A 27,371-nucleotide genomic window follows, 5' to 3' on the forward strand; every position below is an offset into this window, starting at 1 on the left:
AAACCTTTCCTGGAAAGAGTAGAAGAAGGATATACACACACACACATATATATGTATATGTATTTAAAAATAGTTTTCATACTGAGTGAGTGTGAAAGGGATTTAGATATATTCATGACACAAATGTTTCTTTTGCAGTAATTTGCAACCCTGTCCTCTTCCCTGCCTCTTTAGAAGTTTTTTTTTTTCTTAGTTCACTTATGATTAGTGTTATTGAGATGAGTTGGAAAATATTTATCTGATTCTTTAATTCAGGTTGACAGAATACATAATAGGGTGGTATTCCCTAATATTCCAGGTATTTTTGCCACAACAGCATATTCTCCAGAACTTTAAGGAGGTGAAACAAGTGATGGTGTGAAGTGGTGTACAGGCTCGATCTCATTCTGGATAAGGTCTTCCATCACTATTTTAGAAAGCAAAAATGGTGACTTAATATTCATGTCAGGTTTATGATCCTTTTTTGTTAGCTTGATGGATGGAGCAAAATCCCCATCTCTCTCCCTTACAGTCTTGTGCTGAAGTTCACCTTCCTGTTTCAGCAATATTTTGCACCTGCTGATATGTCTTTCCTACCATCATAAATGCTGTTCATTGTATCACTGAACTACGTTCCTGCTCACACACTACTTAAATCATGAAATAAAAGGCTAGTGATTGCAGGTTTACCTTTACCTTCTTTCCTTTCTCCTTTGAATGTACTGTAACTCTTGTTGTTGAGCATTGTGATGTCTGGAATGAAATTGCAGTTTTTATGCTTTTGAAGAAGGAGAAGTTTAGTTGGGATGGTATTTTTCTTTGCTGTAAAAGACTTCTTTTTAAAAACGGTTTGACAGGTTGACCTGTTTCTTAGCTGTTGGAGTTTCTGGGCTTTATTATCTGAAAGCTATTATCCGAGACATAATTGTGGCCTTCTGGTACCTGAAGGGGCCTACAGGAAAGCTGGAGAGGGACTGTTTATCAGGGAGTGTAGTGACAGGACAAGGGGTAATGGGTTTAAGCTGAAGGAAGGTTGATTTAGATTAGATGTTAGAAAGAAATTCTTCCCTGTGAGGGCGGTGAGGCACTGGAACAGGTTGCCCAGAGAAGCTGTGGATGCCCCCTGCCTGGCAGTGTTCAAGGCCAGGTTGGATGGGGCTTTGGGCAACCTGGTCTAGTGGAGGGTGTCCCTGCCCATGGCAGGGGGGGTTGGAACTAGATGGTCTTTAAGGTCCCTTCCAACCCAAACCATTCTGTGATTCTATAAAAAAATCTCTTAGACTGACCTGGGGAACATAGGATTCTTGCTGATATTACAGTAGTTGTGGAATAATCCATTCAGATGTGTGTGTTTAAAGAAAAGACGACCCGCTTTCTTTCCTAAGCTGCCTCTCCGAGTTCTTTAATGGAACACCTCCCCAAGATTTTCTGAACTGGGTTGTCAACAAAATGTCTTGCTTAAAACATTGTTCAGCATTGGTAGATAATGTGCTCTTACTGTCATCACTTGCTCACGAACAAATGCTGAAGTTTTCCAATACTGAAAAAATACTGAAGCTGTTTTACATTGGCTAGGCTTGCAGTGTAGAATCTGGAGGTAGGAAAGAATGAATTCAAACTAGCAGTTCTTGGTGGATGATCTGTCCAGATACGTACAACCAAATATCGCTTCTGAGTGTACATCTCCACAGCAGAATGTACTCAGCAGTGATGCAAATCATTCAGTCGTTACTTGCAGTAGCAGATAAAAGTGAATTGCTAATATCTCTGAGGTTGTATAGATTCTCTAATTTGTTATTGTGGCTACTGTTTAACAGTACCATCAGCAATGCATTACTACTAGTCTTATAAAAAAAAAAAAGGCGGCATTTCCCATCTTTCAGTGAGGTATATTAGATCACATTTCTAAAACATGCTTGCCTTTTCTGTTCTTAGGATCATACTGATGAAAGAAGACTGAAAACAGTGTGTCAGTAGGATAGCATGGTATATCTTACATTTTCAGATTGCTCTTCATTGGAACTAAAAGTCAGAGATTTTCAGCCAACTGACACACTAAATAGCTTGGCTGAGTAGTAAAAAAAACATTAAGCAGATGTGGTTAGCCAAGCTAGTTTTCATCACAGAATGAAGCAAGCAATCTTGTCAGCATTTGACATCTCATACGTTCTTTCTGTTAGATTTAGTTTGCTGTACCAACAAACACGGTTTGGTTGGGTGAACTGAAACTTGTTATTTGGCAATCAGCTTTTCCCTGTGGTATAAGGCACATAATATATATCTAGATTATTTGGGTTCAGTTTTTGCTATTTTCTACTTAATAGTAGCATCCTTGCTGAATATTGTCTTGTGCATTGTTGATGTTGTTGTGACTTCAGGCTAGTCACCTGACTTAGTGTGATGCCTCTGGCCACCCAAATACATTTATGTCTGGGGAGGAAGAATATGGGGATGACAAGTCTGTCTCTTAAACCAGCAGTCTTACCAAAAGCACTTTTCAATGCAATTTCAGTATTATGCATAATTGGAAGCAGTCTCTAAGTGGTGATGAGTTACCAAAAGCATGTTGCATACAGATCAGTAGGACTTCAGGAGGGGTATGTGGTGTTTTCTTCAATTATATGTTAATGACAAATTATCTCTGTGACAAAACAGGCATTCTACCCTATATTAAATTAAGGTGACACTTAAAGATAATAAGCAATTAAGAGAATGTTTGGCATACCAGATTTGGTCTGCTTTTGCCTAGCTGTCAATAAAATGCCCTTATCAAATATGTAGATAATTGAAATGTTTAAATATACCAAATAACACAGCAAAAGTTATTTCCCCTGTGGAACTTAACATTGTACAGCAGAAACTTGAGATATGGGAAAACAGGATGAAATCTGAGTGATTCCTAGATTGTTCTATGTAGTTTTTTTTTTTTTTTTTTTTTTATTTGGGTGTATAAAATAGCTTTGAGTATTTGAAGACTGAAGTCGTCATATTTTAATACAGTCTTGGGCTTTATATGTTAACTTCAGGTACCTGGTAGAGCTCTTGTGTTCTAAATCTCTTGCAGTAATTCAGCTTTTTGGATGTGGAGGAAAATCACTATAGCATAAAAACAATGCTTGGATCTCCTAATGAGTCTTTGATCTCAAAACTAACTGATGTTCTTTCTTTTTAAAGAAGACTTATTCTTCATTTTAACATGATGTCAACTTTCTCTTTCCAGTCCTGATCTCTGCTTTCTGAGAGTCTCAACTCCATAAAAACAGATGGATAGGTGCACTCTATGTTATATTATGACAATGTTTTTAACATAGTGTTTTTCCAAGAATACAGTTACTGGAAGGATTACGTAGTATTCATTTTGGTTTGGTATTTTCAGATTCATGTATCCTTTCATACAGGCTGTGCGCAGAGAGCTTCTGTGCTTTTCTGCAAAGCAGCTTCTCTTTATACGATGAATGGAGTATTTGGAACCTCGTTAACTGCGCGATTTCAGCTGCAGTGTTTGTTGGCCTACTTTAGGAAAGTAGGAATTCAAAAGTGGTATGTAATGCTGAAGCGATGAGGGAGGACTGGAACCTTTTTGAGCTGATGGATACAGAAGAGCTGGAAACATGGATAAAGCTTGAGCTTTCTGTAAATGGAATGTGAAATTGTATATGTAAAGAACTTGGAAGGAGCAAAGTGTTATGAATGGGTGAGTGAAAGCAGGGAGATGGGAGATGAGAACTGACACTCAAGATGTTAAAGGAAAAATTGTTGCTGACAATGAACGTCATCCTAACACATCTCATCTTGGAGGAACTTGATGCGAATGGTAATGCTTATTTAGTCACTCTCTGAACTGTTGAACTTTCTCTCTACTTGGGTGGAAAAAACCTGATACTCAACCCTGAAGAAGTTATTTTAGTTTATGGTATGTACCACTTACCTTTCCCGAAGGAAATAAAAATTGGCAGAGAATAAGATCTTTTTGTTAAAGGTGCTAATTTTATTTTAGCAAAGTGCATATAACACCCCTTTTGATTGGATACAAAATACTAGTAAGAAAACTATGTGTTATTTCTGGCGAGTCTGATACCACTAAGAAGACGTACTGGGTATGATAGACATTTCTGTGGTTGTGAAGATTCAGAGGCTGGACGATAGTACTAAGGTTTCTGTTAATAAATACCATTAAACTTATTTGAATCTTAAATATCAGTAAGCTTCTTGTTCATAAAGGGAATGTGAGGTGAAAAATACGGGACAGCTGAATTTCTGTGTGTTAAATACATTTAACTATTCAACAACATCAGATCATTCTTGTTATCTGTACCTTATTATTTTCTGGAACTTTTTCTATCCTTTTACATAAGGATAATTATGTTTAAAATAGAAGAGTAAGTGTTTTTAAAATAGTTGTTTCTAATACAGCAAATATCAGATGTAGGATGATGCTGGATTGGGTTTTCAGTCTGTTGTGGCAGCAGCTCCAATGCAGTACGGAATACCACAGAATACGTTCTCTTCCCTGTCTTCTTCCTACTTATGTCCTTTAATACTCGATCAGGACCACATATTTGTATCTCAATGGAAGTAGAACTCATTACACCTGAATTTAAATTTGGGAATTTCACAACTCCATGATTATTTTTTTCCTCATATTGAAGACCTTGTGCAATAAACTTGAAGTCATTTGGTTGGTCATTTGTGCTTCTTTGCAAATGTTTCAAAAGGGTCTGTAACTACTCATTTTGAAAAACAGATCTTTAATGTCACCTCTTTTTCCTGTTGTATAGGTGTAGATGTTCAAGTTACTTTTAAGCATATATGGTTATAGGACTGAGTGGTCACTTGTGAGTAGTGTGTGCCTGAGATTAGGTAACCATCGGATATATGCATGTATATGCAAGTTCAAGAATTTGAATGTGGCAGTTTAATCAGATATTTGTGTTTTGGAGGTAGTTTTAAGATTCTGCCAAATTCATGTGTGTTTACTTTAAAAATGTTAAGGAAAAATTACTGGTAAGTCATTGAAGCAAATAGGGAGTTCAGTTTTCTAGATAGCAAGAAGCTTGATTGTGTCCTCCTGAGAAATGTATTGCCTATAGTGCTTTTATTTAAGAATTTCTGTAACTTTTAGAGGTGATTTGGTGCCAGTGGCTCTTCATGGAGGTAAACATGTAACATCTTCAGTGCTGGTGTCCAGGAAGCTCTTTAGCTTTAGACCTGAAATTTCTGATGGCAGCTGAAGAACTTACCTAGTGCAATGATCTTAAAATATACCATGTATTAAAAATGTGTATAAAACTGCCTTCCTTAGCTAGTGTTTATTTTTGATTTTGAGGTTGAATGATCTCAAGTACTTCACTTGACTTAGATACTGAAGGCAAAACTCCCTCATTTGGAAGAGGGTAAAGACAAATTAATTCTCCCTTGCCCTGCTTAGGTTGTCTGTGTCCATGAAAAGCGTTAATTATTCAAGGCAGAAAAGGCATAAACTTGCACAAGTAGTCCATGTATTACACAATGCCTTTCTCATTTAAATATTTTTGAAATAACACATCTAAAGATGAGAAGATACTCCAGTAATTCTGACCATGTAACATATTTTAGACCTTAATTTAGAGGATGGATAGGTTTGTGAAGGGAGGCTTACATTCTTAGTCCAGAGACACTGAGGTACTTAGTATCTTAAATTTAATAATCTGTGAAATAGTGGTAGGTATTGCATCATGAGAAAGCTATGGGATTTTTTTAAAAATTTATTTTATTTTTCTGTAAGAGTCCTGTAAAGTTCTTCTCATGAGAATGAAAGTGAGCATATATTATCTCAAAATAAAGACTTCCTGTAATATTTAAAAAAAAAAAAAAACCACCAATAAATTAACAGTCTTAGAGGCCTTAAAAACCAACCTGGTTAAATGTTATGGACAAGATTTCTTGTACTAAGTGAGGGCCAGAATTTCATTGGTACAATGGACTCTGCTTTGAAAAAAAGTTTGCTAGATGTCTAAAGGTCTTCAGAAAGTTGAGCAGATGATCTGAACAGGGTTTTATGAAGAAAACTGTTCTGAAGCACAAAGCTTTGGTCAGAGAAATCCAACATCTGTAGCTGAGGTTGTCTTTTACTCCCATTGTGACCAGCTGAGAGAAGTAGGAGCTTTGCTGCAGAAACATTAAGAAAATAAAAATCATAATCTGACTGCAGGGGTGGGGGATGGAATTCTGTGTTGCTGTAAGGATGAATTACTGTGTCTGTTAGAACAGTTTGTCATCTCCTCATCTGTGCCCAATGAATCAGATCTGAGAGGAGGAATGGGGAATCCAGATACTGTCTTCTGCATTCTCCTGCTGTGTCCAGAGATTCCTGCCTGGTTTGGAGACTCAGACAGTTCAAGTGAGGGGAAAAATGAAAAAGAAGTCGTCAAGAGCCTTTGTTGAAAACTCTGTCTGGATCCAGCACCTCTGAATGGTGAAACTAACCACCCCATTCTGTGAGTAGTAGTAGTAAGGTAGTGGTGTTGCCTTGGGACTACGGGTGAATATCCAGAATTAAAGAAGGAAAAGGAGCAGGAAAGATCTCTCCAAGTGATGTGGTGTGAAGGGGTGCAGTGGTTCTCTCACACAATCACAGTCTGGCTGAGACTGGAAGGGACTTGTGGAGATGATTTGGTCCAGCCCTCTGTTCAAGCTGGGCCACCTAGAGCCAGTTGCCCAGGGCTGTGTCCAAATGGCTTTTGAGTATGTTCAAGGACAGAGACTCCACAACCTCCCTAGGCAGTGTCTGCCAGTGCTCAGTCACCCTCACAGTGAAAAAGTGTTTCCTGATGTTCAGAGGGAACCTCCTGTGTGTCAGGTTGTGCCCATTGCCTCTGGTCCTGTCACTGGGCACCACTGAGCAGAGCCTGGCTCTGTCCTCTTGCACCCTCCCTTCAGGTATTTATGGACATTGATGAGATCCCCCTGAGCCTTCTCTTCTCCAGGCTGAACAGTCCCAGCTCTCTCAGCCTTTCCTCATAGTAGACATGCTCCAGTTCCTTCATCATCTTTGTGGCCCTTCGCTGGACTCTCTCTGGTACATCCATGGCTCTTGTGCTGGGGAGCCCAGAACTTGACTCTTCTGTGTACTTGTTCTGTAAGGTGTTAGTTTGCTTTTTAAGAACAAGGTAATCTTAGCTCTGTGTGCTGAGGAAGCAAGCAGATGGCAGGCTGATTCAGACTGGAGTACTTGTTGGTGTCAGTATAAATCAAGGCCTTATCTGGAATTCTAGTTTTAAGCCTCTGGGCCCGGGCCAAGCTTTGGGTTGGGGCCCTCTCTGAATAAAAAGGCCCGTTCCCATTAGAGAACCAGCTAGAATTTCTTTCTGCTCACCAGCTGAAGGAAAGTATGTCAGGCAGTTTAAGAAGGAAATTTGTTATTCAGCCCCTGGAATTGTTGTGTCAAAAAAGAACATACAAGTTCTGGATCATTTTTCTATCTTGAGACAATGAGGAGGAAGAAATAAGTCAGTTGAGGCTGAACATGTCTGAAAAATCTGATTCACAGGATTTCTGTGGAAGGGTTAAGTGTAAAGTAGACCATGTTATGTACAATATTTTCAATGCCGGTAGTTCTGGAAGAAATGTCAACTTTATAATTCTGAGCAAATCAAGGAAACATGGCTTAGGCTGTTTTGGGTTTTTTTTTCCCCCTCCTAACTGCTTTTGTAATACTCTTGAAAAATTTCTTCTAGTGATGATTCTAGGAAAGAACACTAGAAATGTAAAAATATGGGAAAATAAACAAAAAAACCCAACAAAACCATTCACTTTTCAAAATAATACCTCACTCTTCAAAACTCGTTTGAAATTTTCGGGGATAAATGAATTTGTGCATGAACAACGTCACAGTCCCTACAAGTTGAAATAAAATAGTCCCTTTCAAAATTTCTTCTACTAAGAAACGTAGTTGTTCATGCAGTGGAAATATCAAGTGACTTCACATAAAATTAACTAAGCAACCAAAATACTCTTTAAAACATAACTCTTCCCTAAACCCAAGTTAAACAAGAGAAACACCTCCCTTGCCCCCAAATGATAAAAAGAAAGGTAAAGATTTAAGTTTAGTCAAAGCTGAGAAGGAGTAATGTTGATCCAGAGCTGCTAGAATACAGGGAAGCCTGTAATATAGGTCCATCAGTGTAAATAAATAACCCTTAGCTGCTGCTTTGTGTACTTCTGGATGCTTTTTGATACTCGGGTATAGCTATTGACTTAAAAAGAGATGGCATGTTGATGGGTACTGATCTAGGATTGGAATTTTGAGGCACGGACTAAACTGCTTTTAGTTCTTCCAGGTACTCTGTGCATGGTAAGGAGTCACTTAGTGAATTCAGAGATAAGACGGGTTTATATTTTTACTACTATAAAATTAATCCCCCAACAAAGAGCCGACTAGGCATTATGCTCAATGGATAGTGCTTGCATAATTTTAAGTAGAGAAAGCATTTAAATATCTGGTTATGTCAGTGCAAGATGCAATACATTGCAACTTTTCTCTTATTGTGAGTGAAATGTAGTTGATTTCAGGAGCCCGGAATTCAATGTACCTGAGTTCATAGACATTTAATTTGGTTTCAGGTTGCAAGTCCAGAGCCTCCACTGCCTTTGGATGCTTGTGTTTTGGCATTAAGATATATGATCTTGCGTCCTTAATGGTTACCTAAGGCACAGCTGCCCTTCATATGCTGAAAGGAGAACTGAAACATACATGAATAAGAAAAATAGAAGCTCTCCAGAAAGAGCTGGGTGTTTTCAGTGGGAAAGCTAAAGGCCAGTAAGATAACTCCTGGTCTCATTTTGACAGGTTTGTGAAGAAATCAAAAGTCAAATGGAAATGCTACCTAGCATTAACATACAGAAAAGAGGCTTTGGTTTTAAGGTGATGGAGAAGTAGTCATCCATTTTCCAGTTTGATTGCATTGTCAATGCTATTTCATGCTCTTTGTTCTTAATGGTGTAATGGTCTTTATATCCTTTGGTTTCAGAAGTACTGTTTTTCACCAAGGCACTGATACTGACAGAGAAGTGCTTGCGCTTCACTTAATACCTCTTTAGGCTTATTTGTAGGCACGGTCGTAAGTGATTATAGCGAAGGAGTAGCATAATACAGAACTGAAGCTTCGTGAAAATAAGATTGAAATTCACCTGATTTAGCCTATTCCTCACTTGTTCCAGTACAGTGATGATAAGTGGTATTTCAGACCTCTTTCTCCCAGGCATATATCGTAGAATCATAGAATGGTTTGGGTTGGAAGGGACCTTAAAGACCATCTAGTTCCAACCCCCCTGCCATGGGCAGGGACACCCTCCACTGGACCAGGTTGCCCAAAGCCCCATCCAACCTGGCCTTGAACGCTTCCGGGGATGGGGCTACCATTTGCACTGGCCCTAATACTTGTGCAATGTAATGTCATCTGATTTAGTTGGTGGTTTAGCTGGAAATCATAATAGTATGTTTGCCTGTAAGGAATGTTCAAGGAGGCTCCACTCTTACTGTTTGTTAGTCCAAGAAGGATTTTAAATTCATGTTGGACCTCAAATGTTAGTGAGTTTAAAAAAACATTTAGGTTAATGAAGAGAGGACACACATCATAATTATTTGAAGAATGCTATTCTAATTTCCTTCAGAAATTGTCTTGGGATTCTTGCTTGCCATGGTTGTTATCATCTCGGAGTTATTTGCCTGGTATTTTATATAGCCTTAGATGGCTCAGTAATGTTGTATATTAATTTCTTTCCAGCCAGAGCATACAGCATGATCCAGGTAGTTTTTCCTCACATGAAATATGGGGTTTCTAATAGGAAAAAAAAAAAATCCTGCTGTATACAGTCTTGCTGGTAAAATTCAACAGACAAAGTTCAAGTTCCAGCATAATATTTTGGCAGCTAATGGCCTGCTGGAGGGGAAGTTGGAACTTGTTCCTGACTGAACTATGAACAAAGGGAAGAAAAAAATAATTCTGAATAGCCTCCATAGAGGGATTAAAAGTTAAAAGGATGTATGAGCCCTGGAGTTTCTGCTGCTTTTCCCTGAACACAGTAAGGTTGCTTAAAAACTGGGTTTTAACTTTTTTTTTTCTAGTCTAATGTACTGTTGACCATTATTTATTCTGGCATGGTTTCATCAGTGTTTCTGAAAATAATATCCTGTAATTAGAAACTTGTTCTGTAGCTCTCTAATAATAATAAATTTCTGTTGTGGTTATCTTATCAGTTATTTAAGAGCCCAGAATAATCACTTCAACCTCAGAAAGCTGAAAGTTACATGACCGCTAGATGGAGTCCCGTGAGCATATTTCAATACTGGAAATCCTATGTTGTGGCTTGAAAGGTAAAACAGTTAAAACGGCTAAGTGTTTTGTGTCTCATGCTTAACAATAAATGTTTATTTGTTCAGTTTAGATTGACTTGGACAATTTCCTAAAGTTCTTTGCTTATATCTGTCCTCAAGGTATACTTAAGTTTGAACTTAAGGCACTTGCTTTACTGGCAGCTCCCAGTGTTCATCTGTGGATGAAAATGTATTGTTACTTGTGAGCAGATTGACCTTTCTGCAACTCTCAACTATGTGACCTAAAACTATTACCTAAGACATTTAGCTTTTTGCAACTAGCAGGGTTTTAAGTTTGCGTGCATCTCCATCAGCACATACATAATACAGTGTATGCAAGATTTGGAATAGCATTTCTTGGGTTGCATCATTTATGTCTCCTTCCCACTTTTCTAAATTTATAAAAGGCGTAATAGATGCAAATATTCCCTTGTTTCATAGAATCTTTAAGGTTGGAAAAGACCTCTAGGATCATCAAGTCCAACCATCAACCTGACACCACCATGTCTACTAGACCATGTCCCAAAGTGCCATGTCTACATGGTTTTTGAACACCTCCAGGGATGGTGACTCCACCACCTCTCTGGGGAGCCTGTTCCAATGTCTGACCACCCTTTCAGTGAAAGGGATATTTTTCCTAATATCCAACCTAAACCTCCCCTGGAGCAATTTGAGGCCGTTTCCTCTTGTCCTATTGCTTGTTGCTTGGGAGAAGAGACCAACACCCACCTCACCACAACCTCCTTTCAGGTAGCTATAGAGAGCGAGGAGGTCTCCCCTCAGCTTCCTCTTCTCCAGGCTAAACAGCCCCAGTTCCCTCAACTGCTCCTCATAAGACTTGTGCTCCAGACCCTTCCCCAGCTTTGTTGCCCTTCTCTGGACACGCTCCAGTACCTCAATGTCCTTCTTGTAGGGAGGGGCCCAAAACTGAACACAGGACTCGAGGTGCAGCCTCACCAGAGCAGAGTACAGGGGGACGATCCCTTCCCTAGTCCTGCTGGCCACACTATTCCCGTTGCAAGCCAGGATGCTGTTGGCCTTTTTGGCCACCTGGGCACACTGCTGCCTCATATTCAGCTGGCTGTCAGCCAACACCCCCAGGTCCTTTTCTGCCAGGCAGCTCTCTAGCCACTCTTCCCCAAGCCCGTAGCGTTGCCTGGGGTTGTTGTGACCCAAGTGCAGGACCCGGCACTGAGCCTTGTTGAACCTCATCCAGTTGGCCTCGGCCCATCCATCCAGCCTGTCCGTTTGTCAGTTTAAAAGAAACTTGTGGTATTAGCCACCTATGACAGTTTCCTTGACTAGATAGGACAAAATGAAAACTTGCTCCAGTTTTCATAAGCATTATTTTTTTACTTTTGCTAAGATCTTTGACATTAGAGGCATCTCATATGAATGATTAACTGCCTCTGGTCGTCAGCCTGGTGGTATACTTAGCATTCCTAATGTTGCAGTAGCTTTTGTTTCTGTTGGATGCAAATCTCTCCTTAGGGCCTTGCTGAGTGTGCAGATTCTCTGTCAAAATTACATGGGACTCCAAGCGTGCAAAACATACAGGTAGAAAGGAAAATATCTGGAAGTGGCCTAGTGCATTTCCCTGCTCAAAACAGATCTGATTAGGGCAGGTTGCTCAGAGATGATGCCAAACTGGTTTTAATATCCCACACAGATGGAAATACTCTAACCCCAGTAGCTGACAACCTTCACGGTTAAAAAAAATTAAAATCCTTTTATGCCGGTGGAATATTCTGTGTCTGTTGCCTCTTGTCCTACGACTGTACCCTCAAGAAGAGTCTGGCTCTATCCTCTCTCTACTCTCCCATTGTATAGTTGCAAACAGCAATAAGATCTCCCTTTAGCCTTCACTTAAGGCTGAACTATCCAAGGTCTCTTAGATTTTTCTCATACATCATATGCTGCAGCCCCTAAACCATCATGATGGCCCTCCATTAGACTCATTCCAGTGTGTCAATATCCTTCTTGTACTGAGGTCTGCTCAGCATGTTCAACTTGCTGTCTAACAGGATGTCATCTTTATCCACTTATTCAGACTGCATCTGCCTAATTTGGCCACAAGGATGCTATGGGAGACTCTGACAGAAGCCTTGTTTTACTAACATTATTAAATGTCCATTGCTATCTCCTTGTCCACAGAGCCAACCATCACAGAAGGCAAACAGGTTGGTCAGGCATAATTTGTCCTTGGTAAATCCATGTTGTCTACTTAGAACTACCCTCTTATTTTTTAAATGTTGGGAAATGGCTTCCAGGAGGGTTTGTGTCATAATTTTCCCAGAGACTGGAGTGAATCTGACCAGCCTGTAGTTCCTTATATCCTCCTTCGTGCCATTCTGGAAAGTGGATACAAGGGTTACTAAGAATAATCCACATCCAAGCAATTTTGCACTAGTTTTGACAAATCAGGTGCTTAAAAGTAAAACTCTTAAGACAGAGTAAAACTCACTGTTGTGGCCACAAAGCAGCTTTTAGCACAGTTCATTCATTCTCAAGAAACATGAATTCTTGAAGAGAATTACCTGACGAAGCTCTTCTATGAAATTTGCATGAAGCAATCATTGCAGAAACAGTTCTTGCAACAGGAACCAGCACCTGAATTTTCTTCTTCCTCGTCTCTAGGAAGATTCCTATCAAGTATGAACTGCTGTATATACACTTTTCCTTCTTGCAGGGCTTTTGGATCTTTGCTCCTTTCCTGCAGCATAGCTTTATCAGGCAGAAGTGAGCATGTTGGCTTTGATATACTGTCATATGGTTGTTAAGGCACTCCAAAGAGTGATGTGATGGTTGGTTTTAATCTCTTTGGGCTGAGGAGGCTTTAGGCCTACATCTCTAGCATTCTGAGCCAATATATAGGCAGCTGCCAGATAGAAGGTAGTGCTCCACCTACAAATACTGTCATGTTTTGTGAAAAGCTGAATTCAGTCAGGATGTGTTAAGATCTCTCAGGAAGCAGATGTTCACTCCTGTCAAGATGGCATCAGTTTGGGCATGTTAAATATCAAGGACAACTTTATAGGTAAAAATGTAAGTACCTACTTCTAATGTTTTAAGAGATTAAGGATATTTTTGTGGCTCTTATGCTAGGGCCTAGATGCTTGAATCCTGCCTGAAATACGTTCTCTTGCAGATATGGGCCTGTGTCTTTATGAAATGTTTTGCTTTAGTGACAGCATGTCTGTGGACAGAATGTCTGCGTTGTTTTGCAGTAACATACTCGATTGGAAGGTCTTTCCAGTTTGATCTGTATTCTCTCAACTGTTCAATTTCTGTCTAGGTGCCTCTAATAAGTTCTCATTTTGTTAATGAGGATTTTATAGGATCCTCTGAAGATTTTAAATCAACCCAGGTAACAATTCCCAAAAGACTTCTACCTTTGTAAACGTTAACCAATGTCAAACGGAAACTTCTAAATGTTAGTTAGAGCTGTCTGATTTTTAGCACACCTTTACTTTGTACCTGTGCGATTATGCTTGTTGGAACTCATTTGGTTGTCAAAAGATTGCTTAACATGTTGAAGTCCTCTAGTTCCCAATTGAAAAGTGATTATTAGGCAGTTACTGTAATCAGAGGAGGATTGGTGGTTAAACCCTTAAAGCAATTGTGTAACTGTACTGTAAAACAGTTCCCAACAAATTTTTGGAGGGGAACTAGAGCTTCTGCTTTATTACTTGTCCAGGAGAGCACGTCTCAAAAAGATACGATTGTGAACAACTCGGAGCTGACACAACTAATCAGTCTTTTTGTCTTTGGGAATCTCACAGTGCAGTCAGTACAGATTCAATGTAGCATATAGGAAGGAGGAGCTTGTTGCTCCCCATATAAACAGGTGGTTTGGTTTAGGGATGTAATGTTTGCAATATATCCTAACTCAAATAGCTCTTCATAAGTCTGCATGCTTTCAGGTGCAGACCCTTTCTCACAAACTGACAGAAGACAGGCATTAGTGATGTCTCCTCTTTACAGCCTTCCTTCCCTTCCCTCCCCCCCCCCCCCCCCCCCCCCCCTTTATGGAAAAAGACTTTTTCATAACCCAGGCTCAGCAAAAGGCAGTTTGAAATGTCTAGCCTGCTGCTTATATGATGTACAGTCTAGGCTTGTTCATATTTTGATTTTTTTTTGTGTTTTGTGGTTTGTTTTTTTGCCATTGGATTAAGGCTACTTACCTTAGGCTGTCTTTTATCTCTTTTCAGTTGGTAGAGAAAGTTCTGTCAGACTTTTACAGGAATTTTTCCAGCTTTGTCTTTTGCTTTGAGATGCAATACCATAATGGATAATATTACATTGTATCACATATCTCTCTGGATGTTCAGTGCTTGTGCAGTGTGATTCCTCATTACAATTGCAGGAATCTCCTTTGTGAAGCTGAAAACTTCCACTTGGCACCAAATTAGTGTCTGTGCCAACAAGCAGAGCTTTTCCTGACTGCTTTACGTTGCATACTATTCAGATTTCTCGTAATATTAATATTTAAGCGTCTAGTCAAACTCCTCCTCCCTGTGTTTTCTTCCTACCCCTCATACTCCCATATTTATATCCCTTTCCAACTCTATTTGGAATGCTTTTTATGTCATTGTTGTTACTATTGTGTTGATCCAAGTCAGTTTCAGTTGCCTTTTCTAAAATAGCGTAGAAATGTGATGCTAAATTTATTCAAGATATAGTCAGAATTAAATTTGCTCTTAATTGGTTTGGAATTAGAACACCTCTCAGAGTCACTTCCAACCTGATGTAGTCTACGATTCTGTCATGTGTTTGTTTTTCCAAATGAATTTTTTTTTTGTCTTCCTGTTCCTCCAGTTCCTACCTAGTTCTTTAAAAGTGAGGTCATTTTCTAGGCATTTGAAGGAACTGCATAGTAATTTGTTGTAAACTGACTTATTTTTCTCATTCTCTCTTAAGGTATGAGCCTTTTTTTTTTTCTAGAAACACTTCCTATTAGGAAGTCTCTGAAATTGCACAGAAAAACCTTCTAAACAGTGCTTTGTTTTAGTGATCTCTTAACTTTTAATATCGTGTTTGGAACCTGAACTTTGTCAGATCTCTCTAATCCTACGTTCCAAATGGGAATGAGGTGGGCTTCTGCACTAGAAACAGTTAACCTGAATGTATTTTTGGGGCTGCCTTCCATAGTAATTTCCATGATTGTTTCCCCTCACGTGTTTGCAAGGATGTCTTTATCCAACCTTAGTGAATGGAGAAAAGCATTTCCCTCACTAACTTGCTTTTTGTTTTCAAAGAGGGTAGGTTAAGTAGAGAGACAGAAGAAGGTACAGAGCTGTTGCTGTGCAGGGTTCATGGCTTTGTATGAAGTATCTTTGCCCTGAAGAGTAGAATTTATGCCAAATTCTTCAGCATTACCTTCTTTATTCGCCCCCCACAAAAAGCTATTCCTTATTAACAGAACTACCTTAACACAAGTTGTATTTCTTACAATGTGTGGAATGTGCTAACTGCTGCCTTTGAGAATATGGGACTGGCAGGAAGTACTTGGATCACTGTCAAATATTGATTTTTTTAAAAATTTTTTTTTTAAAATCAATGTGTCTGCGTGTTGTTATGGTGTATTTAGGTTAGAAATATAATGAGAAGCATACTGAGATGTATTAACTAGCCAGATGTTAGGGAAAAATGCTAATAAATCTTAAATATTTCTTCTGAATGTCTCATTAGAACATGCAAGTATTTCCTTGAGATAAGTTAATTTGCATGGAGGTACATCTGTAGCTGACATCATTAATCTGTTTATTTCCTCCCTTCATACTTCACTTAAGTCCTTTTAATTTAGTTTGTTTTAACTCCATTGCAACGATTTTGAGTTTGTAAGTTCACTCTTTCATCCAGTTTTACAATTTGGTAAGTAAATAAGTAAATACATCGCAATGCTTTCAGTTTAGCAGAAATATAAAACTAACAAGCAATCTCTGACAGGGTGAGTGATAATCTTATGGTGTGGGTTGGGGCAGTTATTTTTTGCCAATTCCTTGCCTTTAAAAGTAGTTTAAAAAATTTAACGCGTCTTGGTGTCAGTTAAAGATATCTATCTACTTGTGTGACAGATACCAGTACAGTATGTGGAGTAAAATCTTGTAGTGACAAATTCAATCAGTACAGGTGTGACTCACTATAAACCCAAGAAATTTATGTGTTTTAAACTTCATTCTGTATTTTTGTTTTAGATGTGAATGTTGATCTGAACTAGACAGTCAGTTATATTATTTTTTTTTTCTTCCTTTTTTAATGATATTGACTATTTACAATCAAGGACTAGATAAAGTCAGTTTCTGGCAGGTGGGAATTGACTGATTACTTTGCATGCGAGGAAGAAAGCAAAAAGTAAAGACAGCCTTCGGCTCCCTTGTGGTTTGCCTGAACTGATAATAGCATGCTGATAACATAGATTTGACTGAAGTAGGTTTATATAACATATCAGCTTTACCCATAGCAGCAGTGATTTAAGAATTTTCCCCTCATATTGAGTTTTTTATTTTGAAGTTTTTTGTTTTAAAGACTAAAAAGCACATATAGGTCAAGCACAGAAATGTTTGCGAGTACAAACTCTGTGCTAAGCATTCTGGGAGAGTGCTTTCTTGCAGCAGATGAGAATTCTTTGTGGCTGGCAGCAGAAACTGCAGCAGTATCTTTGCAGTTTCCTTTCATCTTTGTGTTCTAAGGACCTCTGAAATACAGGAGCTCTTTCCCTGACCCTCTGGAATATCTTTTCATCTCTGTCACGGAGTATAGCACATGCTGAAAGCCTCCTACCTTCTACAGTTGAGGTATCCTTTGCTTTTCATCGCCCTCTGATTTTTTGCCTTCTGCGGCTGGATTTTTGGCAGCATTTGGCTTAAGCAAATAGGATTGCATTTCAGTAGCTGATGGTTTCTAGTCAAGGAATATACTAAATGTCGGACGCAATGAAGATTGTACAAAGAAATATTTCTGTGAAGCACAGGAAAATTATTCAAGTCGAGCAAAGGAAGAAGACATTCTGCAAATGCAATCAGGGTTGCTAGAAATGCAAAATTCAACAGATTTGGAATGGGTTGCACTACAAGTGTGGTTCTGTTTAAAGGCATTCGTACAGTTTTTGAGAGAAACTGTGGTTATATTTGCAAGCAGCAAGGGGAAAACAATGCCCTTGAATACACAGCATTCAGCTTGCCAAATGAAGATTCAGGAATATTGATTCATTCATCCCTGGTAAATACAAACTTGTTTCATTAATAATTTTATCTGCTAATTGAAAGCTAAACTAAAACCAGGATATATATCATGTTTATTTAACATCTGCTAGGTACAGACATGAATATATGTTGTCCTGATATTGTAGGATGTTAGTGCATGTATGTGACATGTAATACACGTGTGCATGCAGCTGTGATGTTAAAGCTCAGATTCATATTTGGTGTATCATTTAGATTTGTATTGATAGTGCTGAAGAATTTGCACTCCATAAACGGTATTGTTATAGAAGATTGTCTGCTGTTAGATCTCTTTAAACATACTCTTGGAATGTATTTGGCACTTCAATTGAAGAACAACAGATGATTACGTTATTTGGAAAAATGAAGGAATGCTTTGTTGGGAGAACAGCAACCCAGAATTTAAGGGATTTTTTTTTTTCAGATGGATTTGAGTACATTTTTTCTTTTTTTTTTTTCTCTGAGTCTGTTCTGTTCCTGTTTAACTTACTGAAAGAGATACAAGAGCATTCTAGAAGAAAAAAAAATATTAAAGGAAGCAGTAACTATTTTCTGAACCTGCTTTACTTTGCTCTCAAAGGCCTTTTTAGGTCTTGCCTGATGCAAAGAAAACAGGCTTTAAAGTGAAACTGTCTTCTTTGTACCCCCCAGGTTAATGACGCATTTGTGTGTCAGATGTATTGCTTTTAGGGTTGAGGGGGTGGAACTGCAATAGCTAATGTGCACGACTTACTTCAAAATTGGGCTAGTTAAGGATTTAAATATTTATTTTAAATAATTTGGGGTTACTTGTTAATTGCTTTGTCACTGGCTAGGTAGTTGGAATAAGAGGGGTGTGGTACACTGAAATAACTGGATGGATTTTGACAAGCTTGTAGTGCCTGCTGGCGTACCCACGCTGTGCAATTGCAGTTATAGAAAGCCTTTAGAAATTTCACAAAGCTTTGTTGTCTTTATGCTGTTCAGGTCCTTTCTTGCTGAACTCAAATAGAAGGAAAAAAGGGGGGTGTATGTGCATGTATGATATGGATGTGTATATATACATGCCTGTGTGTGTATATATATATGCCTGCACACACACACATATATATATTTTTTTATATACATGGATACACATACATAAGCTTCCAGGAAAGAACACAGAATAATCTGAACTGTCTTCAGATGCTTAACATAACTTACAGTATGTATATTACTCTTCATGATAGTATTGCATTTTATAAATTCTTAATATGGTTTGATATTAAAAATAAAATGGCTTCCTCTAGGTATTAGAAGCCTTTTTACACTGTTAGCCATTTTTAAGTTAGCCTCATACAGATTGTTATTAGACATTGGTTAAACTCTGGACAATGGATACTTTCAATAACTTTTGTACTCCATTGAATTTAAGACCTAGCACCTTTACTGGCCTTAAATTCTATGTGTAGTTAGATAAGTGAATGAAGAAATACCTTTATTTAAATGTAATATGCATTAATGTAACTTGGAGGTTGCAGTGAAAATTTTTTGTAGTGTTTTTTTCCTTCTATTGTTTTATGTGATAGTGTTACAGCAAGAATTTTTCTTTTAGTCCTCCAGAATTGGTTTGCAAACTGGTAAGATTAAGCACAAAATATTCTTGGTCTGCTGTTTACAACTAAAGTTCCACATCTGTAACTTAGGGATGTTTTGAGTTTTGTTTTGTGGTTTTTTTTGTGGTTTTTTTTTTTTAACTCCAAAATTTCTAGATGCTTTTAAATAATGATACTGGGTTGTGGTTTAGTGGTTTGTTTTTTTTTTAGTTTTCCTCTGTGACTTTGTCAGCTAGGTTTAACTGGAAGTAGTCGATTAAGATACACTTCTTCCTGAGATAAATACCTGAAGGTTAGTATGGAAGAGTGTGCGGAATTAGGGGGTCAGAATGACTTCCTCCTCACTGTACTGGACTAGTGTAGTCCATAAGGACAAAAGTCAGAATTTTACAAGGGAAAAAAAAAAAAAAAAGGATGACTTCATTAAAAGGTCATGCTCTTGATAATCAGAGCTGGCACTGGCTGTCGCTTCCTGAGACGCTGCCTGAGGCTGGGGAGCAGTTGCTACTGACTTAGCCCTGCGGAGTGGAAAGCAGGATTCAGTGAAGAGTGGGAAGAGGAGGAAAGATACTGCAGTCCTGGCAACAGTGAGAAGTGTTTTTATGAAACTCATCTAAGTATACACATGGAACTCTTAAATTACATAATTTTTGTACTCTTTGCTATAAAAGCTAATTCGGCCAGCTCTTCCTCATCTGAAGGGGTGGCTTTCAGGAAGAGAAATTACCTTGATTCTCCCTGAGAAGCTGTGCAAGGAGGTGAAGACTACAGGGATCCTCTTCTCTGAAGGGAAGCTGTATGGCCAAGACCAAAAGAGAGCGGCAGTGTGTCACTTCTCTGTGTTTTATTTTGGTGGTTGTTGCAACAGATGCAAGTGTGGGTGTATGACTTCACCTGTTTGTCTGTGCTGTAACACATATTCGAGCTGCAACTTCTCACCTCAGCTTTTTTTTGGCTGTACCTGCTATCTGGTCTGTCTAGCTATTTTGGATCAAGTATTTCCTGATACAGAACTGTTGTCAAAACACCAGTGAATTTCAGGGAGTCCTTTAATTTAAAACCACACTGATTCTCTTGCAAAACCAGTGTTGCAAATTTGTGAAAATTTCTTGTGAACAGAAAGCTCTTGGGAAGTAGTTCTCCTTGAAGAAAAAAATCTCCTGTTCTCTGAAGAAATAAGGAGGCAGAAGGAGTTGATTTTAGCATACATTTTTCTTATTTACCCTGTAAGCCAGAGGTCAGGAGGCTATATCTAAAGTCTAATTAAATCTGATTAAATTTGTATCTTAAGCAGATCTGCTCTTTTGATTGCTTGAAGGTAAGATAAAATGAAGCCTGGGTAAGAATGTCTTCTCAGGAGTTCAGTTTATTTCTGTCCATCTGATGTCATTCAAACTTGCAATGAAAATGATACATCTTATCTTTGGGAACATTTCTAGCCTGTCACATACACTTTATCTTGCTAAAACACAGGATCTTGTAGGGTCTTTAGGTCCACATGGATAAAAAAAAAAATCAATATTTTAGTAAAAGATTATAAATTTAGTTTGAGATGCTATTAAAAGTTGCATCAAAATTAATGAAAAGACATTTTCCCCAAATGTCCTGCAGATATTGAGAAAACATTTTAATTTGCTTAATTTTGTAGTAAGTTGCAGGATACAGTTTCAAAACATTAGCTTGTATGCTTGATCTACATTACTTTTGCTTTTCCTATGATTTTTAAAAATCCATTCTCAGCATGATATTACATGTTATTTCTACTGTGTTGCATTATCTTAGGAGGATTTTTTCATGGCCTTTATTTTTATATTCAAATTCCAATTTTTTTTTTGTAATCATTGTATAACCAATGACTATGTAAGAGTGAAGTGTTACTGTACGGTTTAAGGCCTAAATAGCTGTTTCTGATGGTAGACAAAAATGGAAAATGAGCAAGGGAGAATGACATGGTAGGTAATAAAACTAAACATTTTAAAAGTTTGAGTTTTCCTAATAAGGCCCTTGAAGTGTTCACAGAAGGAAGAGGCTAGGTGAGTGTGCTAGCAATGCCAATGGAGGAGCTAGAAAATTCTGAAGTGATACAGACTTGGCTGAAAGACGTTAACATTTTTTTCTTTATTTTTGTCTGAAAATTGCAGAAAGCAACTGTATTTTTTCCATGCTTGAAATGTTTTCTGCTCAGTTTGTTTCTAATGGTCTATTCAACACTGCTATTTCTCTTCTGAAGCTTTAGAACCTTGTAATTTGGTAAACCTACTTGATGTAGTTTAGTAGCTGTAGTATGTGCAAGATGTAGCCTAATAATTTTAAGTAGTGTTTTAATATATTAAGTCTGTGGAAAATATCCTTAATTTGAATAACTGTTACTTTATTTATGCTTACACAACTTCTGAGAAGAAAACGCAGGACACTTTGAAATAGTGTATGTCCAGCTTTTAATAGGATAGATTTAGGTATCTGTTGGAAACAGAATCACTAACCTTGTATTTTAGTAACTGTGGTTTCTTAGTCCGTGTCACCTGCTGACTTGACAGCGATGTCATCATTGGGTGTTACTGAGTTTTTGTGCAAGCGCTTTTTCTGTGCTGCTCATGAGTCATTTAGTTTATTAATAAACTGTGGCATCTTTAAGATATACCGAAGTCTGTGCACGTGGGAAGATTAATGACAGCAGTGAGCTATGTCATTCTGTAAAGAGCTCTACAGTAGACATTCAAGTTGCAAATATTTTGATTTCAGAATAATATTAAATTATGTGTATGATTTTTCAAAAAAGACTTTCCTTGATTTAACATGTGATGTGTTAATAAATGAACATTTTAAGGTTTATTTTAAAAGGCCTTATATTAAGGCCTGTTCTTGCTGTCTGAGTTAAATTAACATCAACTTGTTTATTTAAAGTAGAAAAGTTTAGTAGAAATATACAAAGGAGAGAGTTCTAAGGAAGTAATTCTGCTGAGTAAGTGGAAGTTGTTTTTTTAATGTGCTTAAACAGCTTATGCAGCAATTCTTTAATGGTGTGCAGATAATTTGTATGGCTTAGGTTGTTGTTTCACTCTTGTAACTTGCTTCAACTTGTAACTGTATTACAAGTGGCTTTTATTCATCAGCAACTGGAGCAATTAGACCTCATTAGGCCCCTTAATAAGGAAGAAACAGACAAGTATGAGTACAGCATCTAACTGTTGCATAGATTTTCATGGGTCACTTGAATGAGAGCACTTTTATCTCCTTTCATCTTACTGCTTTGGGTGAATAAAAACCTGGTGTCTTATGTGCTGGCTTGTAGTTTTGGCTAAATCTCCTGATGGTTTCTGTAGATTTTTTTTTTTGTTGTTGTTTTGGCCTTTCATTAGACTCCTTTGGGAAGAATGCTTGAATCTCTGGTATCTCTCTGCGCTCTCAGCAGGGGGAATTGCAGCACAAATTCACCAAATGTGTAGTTACTGTAGCAAATATATTTCTTTGAAAGATGTACCTGAGAGGATCATCAGACATAGGTTGGCAGGCACTCAGTGTGCTGGCATGCAAATATAAGATTAAACATTGTATCTTCAGGAAAAATTAAGACTGAGGATGAAATCTGAGGATAGTTGGTCAAGCCAATATGCATAAGCCATTGTTCATCCATGACAAGATAGGTTGGACCTATCTTGTCCGACCCCAAAAACATGGCATTTGGCTGCATCCAGGTAGAAAAATTGTTCCCTTTGAATGTAGCAGCAGGGGATATTGAGGGAGCTGGATGTCCTGCTTTCCAAGCAAGCAAGATGTCTGGAGCTAAAAAAACCCCCAAACCAAAACAACCCCCCCCCCCAACCCAACCAAAAAACCAAACCAAAACAAACCATCAAAGAAGTAACTTTAAAGTGTTATATGATCTTGAGCAATGTGAAGGCTTCTGTGGTGGAGAAGCTGTGCGGATGCTGCTTTAAAGACCAGTTTAGACTTAGTGAACACACAGAAAGGAGTTGACTTCTCTGCTCTTACTTCCTGATTAATACTTACTTCCACCTGCATTAGGAACAGCCTGAAATGCTCATTTGAATCATCTACAGATGGGAGGTATCCTATTCTGTCATGAAATTAAATGCAATTAAAGTAAAGCTGTGAGCCAGCTGCTAACTCTTGCAATGTTCTTGTTTCTTAGAACTCTATAGTGTGAAGTTTGAGACAGGTTTGCATTTCAGTTTAGAGGCAAATCAAGATGTGCTCTTACTTCAGCCCGAGGGCAGAGGTGAATTAACAATCTCAAGGAGCAAATCGCTTCTGGAAAAAGGAAGACCCCTACCTCAGGCTTGCTTGGCGCAGAACTGCTTCAGCTTGAGAGAGCTTCAGACTTGGGATTTTGACTCGTTTTTTTGTCTTTACTTTGGTGCCTGTGCTGTCCTATTAGTTTCTGATAATTGTAAGGTATTGTTCAGGTATGAAAAAACCCATCTTTAGCCTAATACTGTTCTCACAGTCAGTCTGCTTGTACATGTCCCGTCTGTAAGGAGGTATGTCAGAAAAATAGTTAAATGCTTTAGCAGAAGTGCGATTTTAATCTTGAAGTCTCCTGTCCTGACTAAATTCTACTGATCTTTTTCTTCCTTCCTGCCCCACCCTGCCCGGGAAGTCAGGTTTTCCCTGAAAACAGAAAGATGTCTACTGAGATGGTATGAAATGAATCAGTCACCAGTGAGTCAAGCGAATGCACCTTAAATTGATACTTCATAAGTAACAGTATGCAAAAGTGTGACATGGACAAGGCTTAAGTTAATCTATATTTTGCTTAGTTCCGCTGTGATTTTAAACCTATTTTAGTTTGTATTTGTCACAGGGTAAGAGTGTCCAAACTAAGGTACTGTGTCTTATTTGACAGATAGTAACATCTAGCTGAGGGATATTAATGAGGTATGCCATGTTGGTGTTAACAACTTTAGCCAAATTCTTATTCCATAAAATAAAGAGCTTTTAAAAAATACATTGTACAGAATAATTATGGACTCAATAGAAGCACTGACTGGGAGAATCCTTTAACTTTGTTGCCAATAAAACAGGCAGATAAGGTTTTTTCTTCCTGCTTCTTGAGTTGTAATAGACCTGTATGTTGGTGTTATCTTTTTTTTCATCAGTGGGACCTACTTACGATAGAGACCTCTTCCATGTCATATCTCAGCATCTTTGTCCTGTCCAGGCTACTTTTACTCTCTCCCTAAAAATAATGTTTTGAGAGTAATTTTAAATATAATACAAAATTTGAGATTTGCATCATTCATGTTGATGTAAAGAGATGCCCCTCCAAAGAGGGATTGTGATTCTACCTATTCCAGAATGGGTTTAATTCTTGCTTTACCAAGGAAAGTCAGTGAAATGGGAGTATTTTAGGTATAATGTTGACAACACGAAAAGTTACCTAGTATGCAGCACATTCATATCTCTGAGTTATGCTTCTCTTCTCTCTCTCTCTCTCTCTCTCCTTTCTCTTCTGTTTTTTTCTCGTTGGTCACTTATGAAACCCAGCAGTATGAAGATATGTACAGCTGCAACACTGAATCTTCCACTGATGTGTGAAATGTTATGCCTTTAATACAGCTGCAAGGCCGGCTGCCAAGTGTGGGAGGGCAGTGCTAGCGTATCTCTTGCTAATACAGATGAGAGCAAGAAGTATTGGCTTTTAATGATGCTTGTCATTCTGCTAAAGTGGGTCCATGCTTTCATATGAGCTACTGCTTGAAAAACCTAGCCCAAACCAAAACCCAACCAACCAAAAAAAACCCCCAACAAAACAAAGCATCAAAATCTTTAAGTCATCCGTCCTTCTAATTTTTGAAAGTTATTTAATAGAGGATGCTGTAAGTTGCCAGGGAATTTAAAGAGCCACAAAAGAGCAGAGAACAGATGTAGGGTTTTGGTAAATGATGTTGTCAAATCCTTCTGTTTTCACACATACAGGACATGCAAAGCTACAGCAGGATTATTCCTTCCTACGAGTTGCCACAGCTTAAGCAGTAGCTCTTTCCCTAGAACAGCCAACAGAGACAAGTTTGATGGCTGTAATTATAGCTGGTAGATTTAGTGAATGCTGATATTGGCCACTCAACAGGTTTAGTGATCTTGATGCAGAGTGTAAGTGGGACTTGGAGCAAAAGAAATGCCATTAAAGAAATGGGTTTTAGCCTGTTCCTATAGTGAGGCTGGATAGTCATCCTTTCTTCCATCAAAGGGAATTCTCCTATGCTGCCTGTTCCCTTGCTATCACTCTTGATAGGTGCATTAGGAAAGCAAGATCTTGGAGTGAAAAGTGATTTGAAGGAGTAAGAGGGTGGAAGTGGGGAACTTGTCTTTTGGGCAGCAAATTTGCTGGATGAATCACTGATGTATGCTGGGAATACTGAGAACTGTTTTACCTATGTAATTACATAGGTGTTTTCTTCAGGGTATAAGATGCAAGAAGAGAGCCAGCTATTGGAAGTAATATAAAAACTACTGTTAAAAGTACCATGGGAAGTCCTTCAAGCCACTGTGATTATTAAAAAAATGAAATGCATTGTTTCCATAATCATCTGAGTTATTATGCAGATAGGTCTCTATTTAGCTAGTAATTTCCTGCAATTTTGGGAGCCATGTTGGAAATGCAATCAAATAACTTTTGTATAGTGACTTTTTTGGTACATGCGTTGTTTTCCTGGATTTTCTGCTGATCCTCATTCAGGTAACTGCCCGATACAACAAATTGAGTAGTGTATGTAGATATATATATATTTTTTTTTCAATTGTAGTTAAATAGTTTTAAACTACAGGTCATGTAACAAGTTGATAATTTTTCAGCATGTCAAAGTCCTGTTATTCATCTTTCACTTTTTGAGTCATAATGTGTTATTGGTAAATTTTTTTAATATACTTTTTTGATAAAGTAACTTATGTCTTTTGACTGTGTGGTGCCTGGGTAAGAAGCGTGTATCTTTTTTTTTTCTCTCTAAGTATTTTTTTTGTGAATTAAATTATTGAGATAATCAGTAAGTCCACAGCAGAAAATAAATACAGGAAATGCACATCAATTTAGCAATTAAGGTCTATTTCAGGATATAGCTCCGGATGTACTGCTTCACACTTTTGTTGCTGTTAAATAAAAGAACCTCCTCTAATGGTATATGTGTGTTAATGAAATGAAAGCTAGAAATTACATTAACCATTCAGTAGGGGGGAAAAAAGCCTTCTGTATTTTTAAACTGATGTTATAAAAATGCTGGCTTGTTGGCTTTCTTTTTGTCCTTCATGTTTTGAGAAGAATAGGGAGAATGATGAGGAAAGAAGGTACACTTATACTAAATCAAAGCAATCCAGATGCATTCAAGAGAATACCTGACCAGGATAAAACAATGTTGTAGTTGAAAAGTAGAATCCTTTGCTAAATTAAGCAGAAGAAATACTTTTTAAAGTGTATAATATTTTTAAGTCTTTATTAGTGTAAGCATTTGCAAGTGCCTTGTGCTTAAGAAGGTTGTGCATTTCTGGTTGCAGTTAAGTGCAATTGCAGCACATCTCAATGAAACAAATTCCTGTTTGGCAGCTGCATCCTCAAGTAATGGTATAATTTAGTCTAAGCTGTTCTGTATACTTCCGTTTTCTGCAAACAAAAGGGGCTGGTGCAAAATAAAAGTAAAGTGTAACTAAATGTTCTTGAACTATTGTCTACCTTGATTTACACAGGAAGATCTGGTTTTGTAAATTTGACTAAACTACTAGTTTCCTTCTTAACTCTTAAAGTAGCTTTAGAGTGGTGTTTTCTGGAGTTCGGTCTCTAAATATTAGAGAGACTGCCTAAAAAGTGAATGCATTGAACTTCTTTTTCCTAGAGAAGAGCACAGGCATAGTAAATCATTATTATCTGGACTAATAGTTTGTTGTGGTTTAACCCCAGCTGGCAACTAAGCCCCACGCAGCCACTCGCACACTGTCCCCCAGTGGGATGGGGGAGAAAATTGGAAAAGTAAAAGTGAGAAGACTCGGTGCGTTGAGATGAAGACAGTTTAATAGCTAAAGGAAAAGCCGTGCACGCAAGCAAAGCAAGACAAGGAATTCATTCACCACTTCCCATGGGCAGGCAGGTGTTCAGCCATCTCCAGAAAAGCAGGGCTCTGTCATGCATAATGGTCACTTGGGAAGACAAATGGCATCAGCCCGAATGTCCCCTCCTTTCCTTCTTCTTCCCCCAGCTTTATGTGCTGAGCATGATGCCATATGGTATGGGAT

At 38.1% G+C, this 27,371-nt stretch overlaps 1 protein-coding gene across 6 annotated transcripts in view; it reads left to right on the forward strand.

Moving 5' to 3' along the window:
- Window positions 1-27,371, forward strand: part of DOCK9 (dedicator of cytokinesis 9) — a 140,115-nt gene that overhangs the window by 1,627 nt on the left and 111,117 nt on the right. For 3 of the 6 annotated variants that reach the window (XM_075740952.1, XM_075740989.1, XM_075740977.1), the window contains exon 1: window positions 16,944-17,554. The exons of the other annotated variants lie outside the window; for them this stretch is intronic. In XM_075740952.1, the coding sequence (XP_075597067.1) occupies window positions 17,393-17,554 (162 nt within the window). In that variant the 5' untranslated portion in view covers window positions 16,944-17,392. Of the gene's footprint in view, window positions 1-16,943; window positions 17,555-27,371 lie in introns of those variants that run through there. 6 annotated transcript variants of the gene reach the window in all.

Source organism: Balearica regulorum, chromosome 1 (genome assembly GCF_011004875.1).
Source record: "Balearica regulorum gibbericeps isolate bBalReg1 chromosome 1, bBalReg1.pri, whole genome shotgun sequence".
Lineage (NCBI taxonomy): Eukaryota > Metazoa > Chordata > Aves > Gruiformes > Gruidae > Balearica > Balearica regulorum.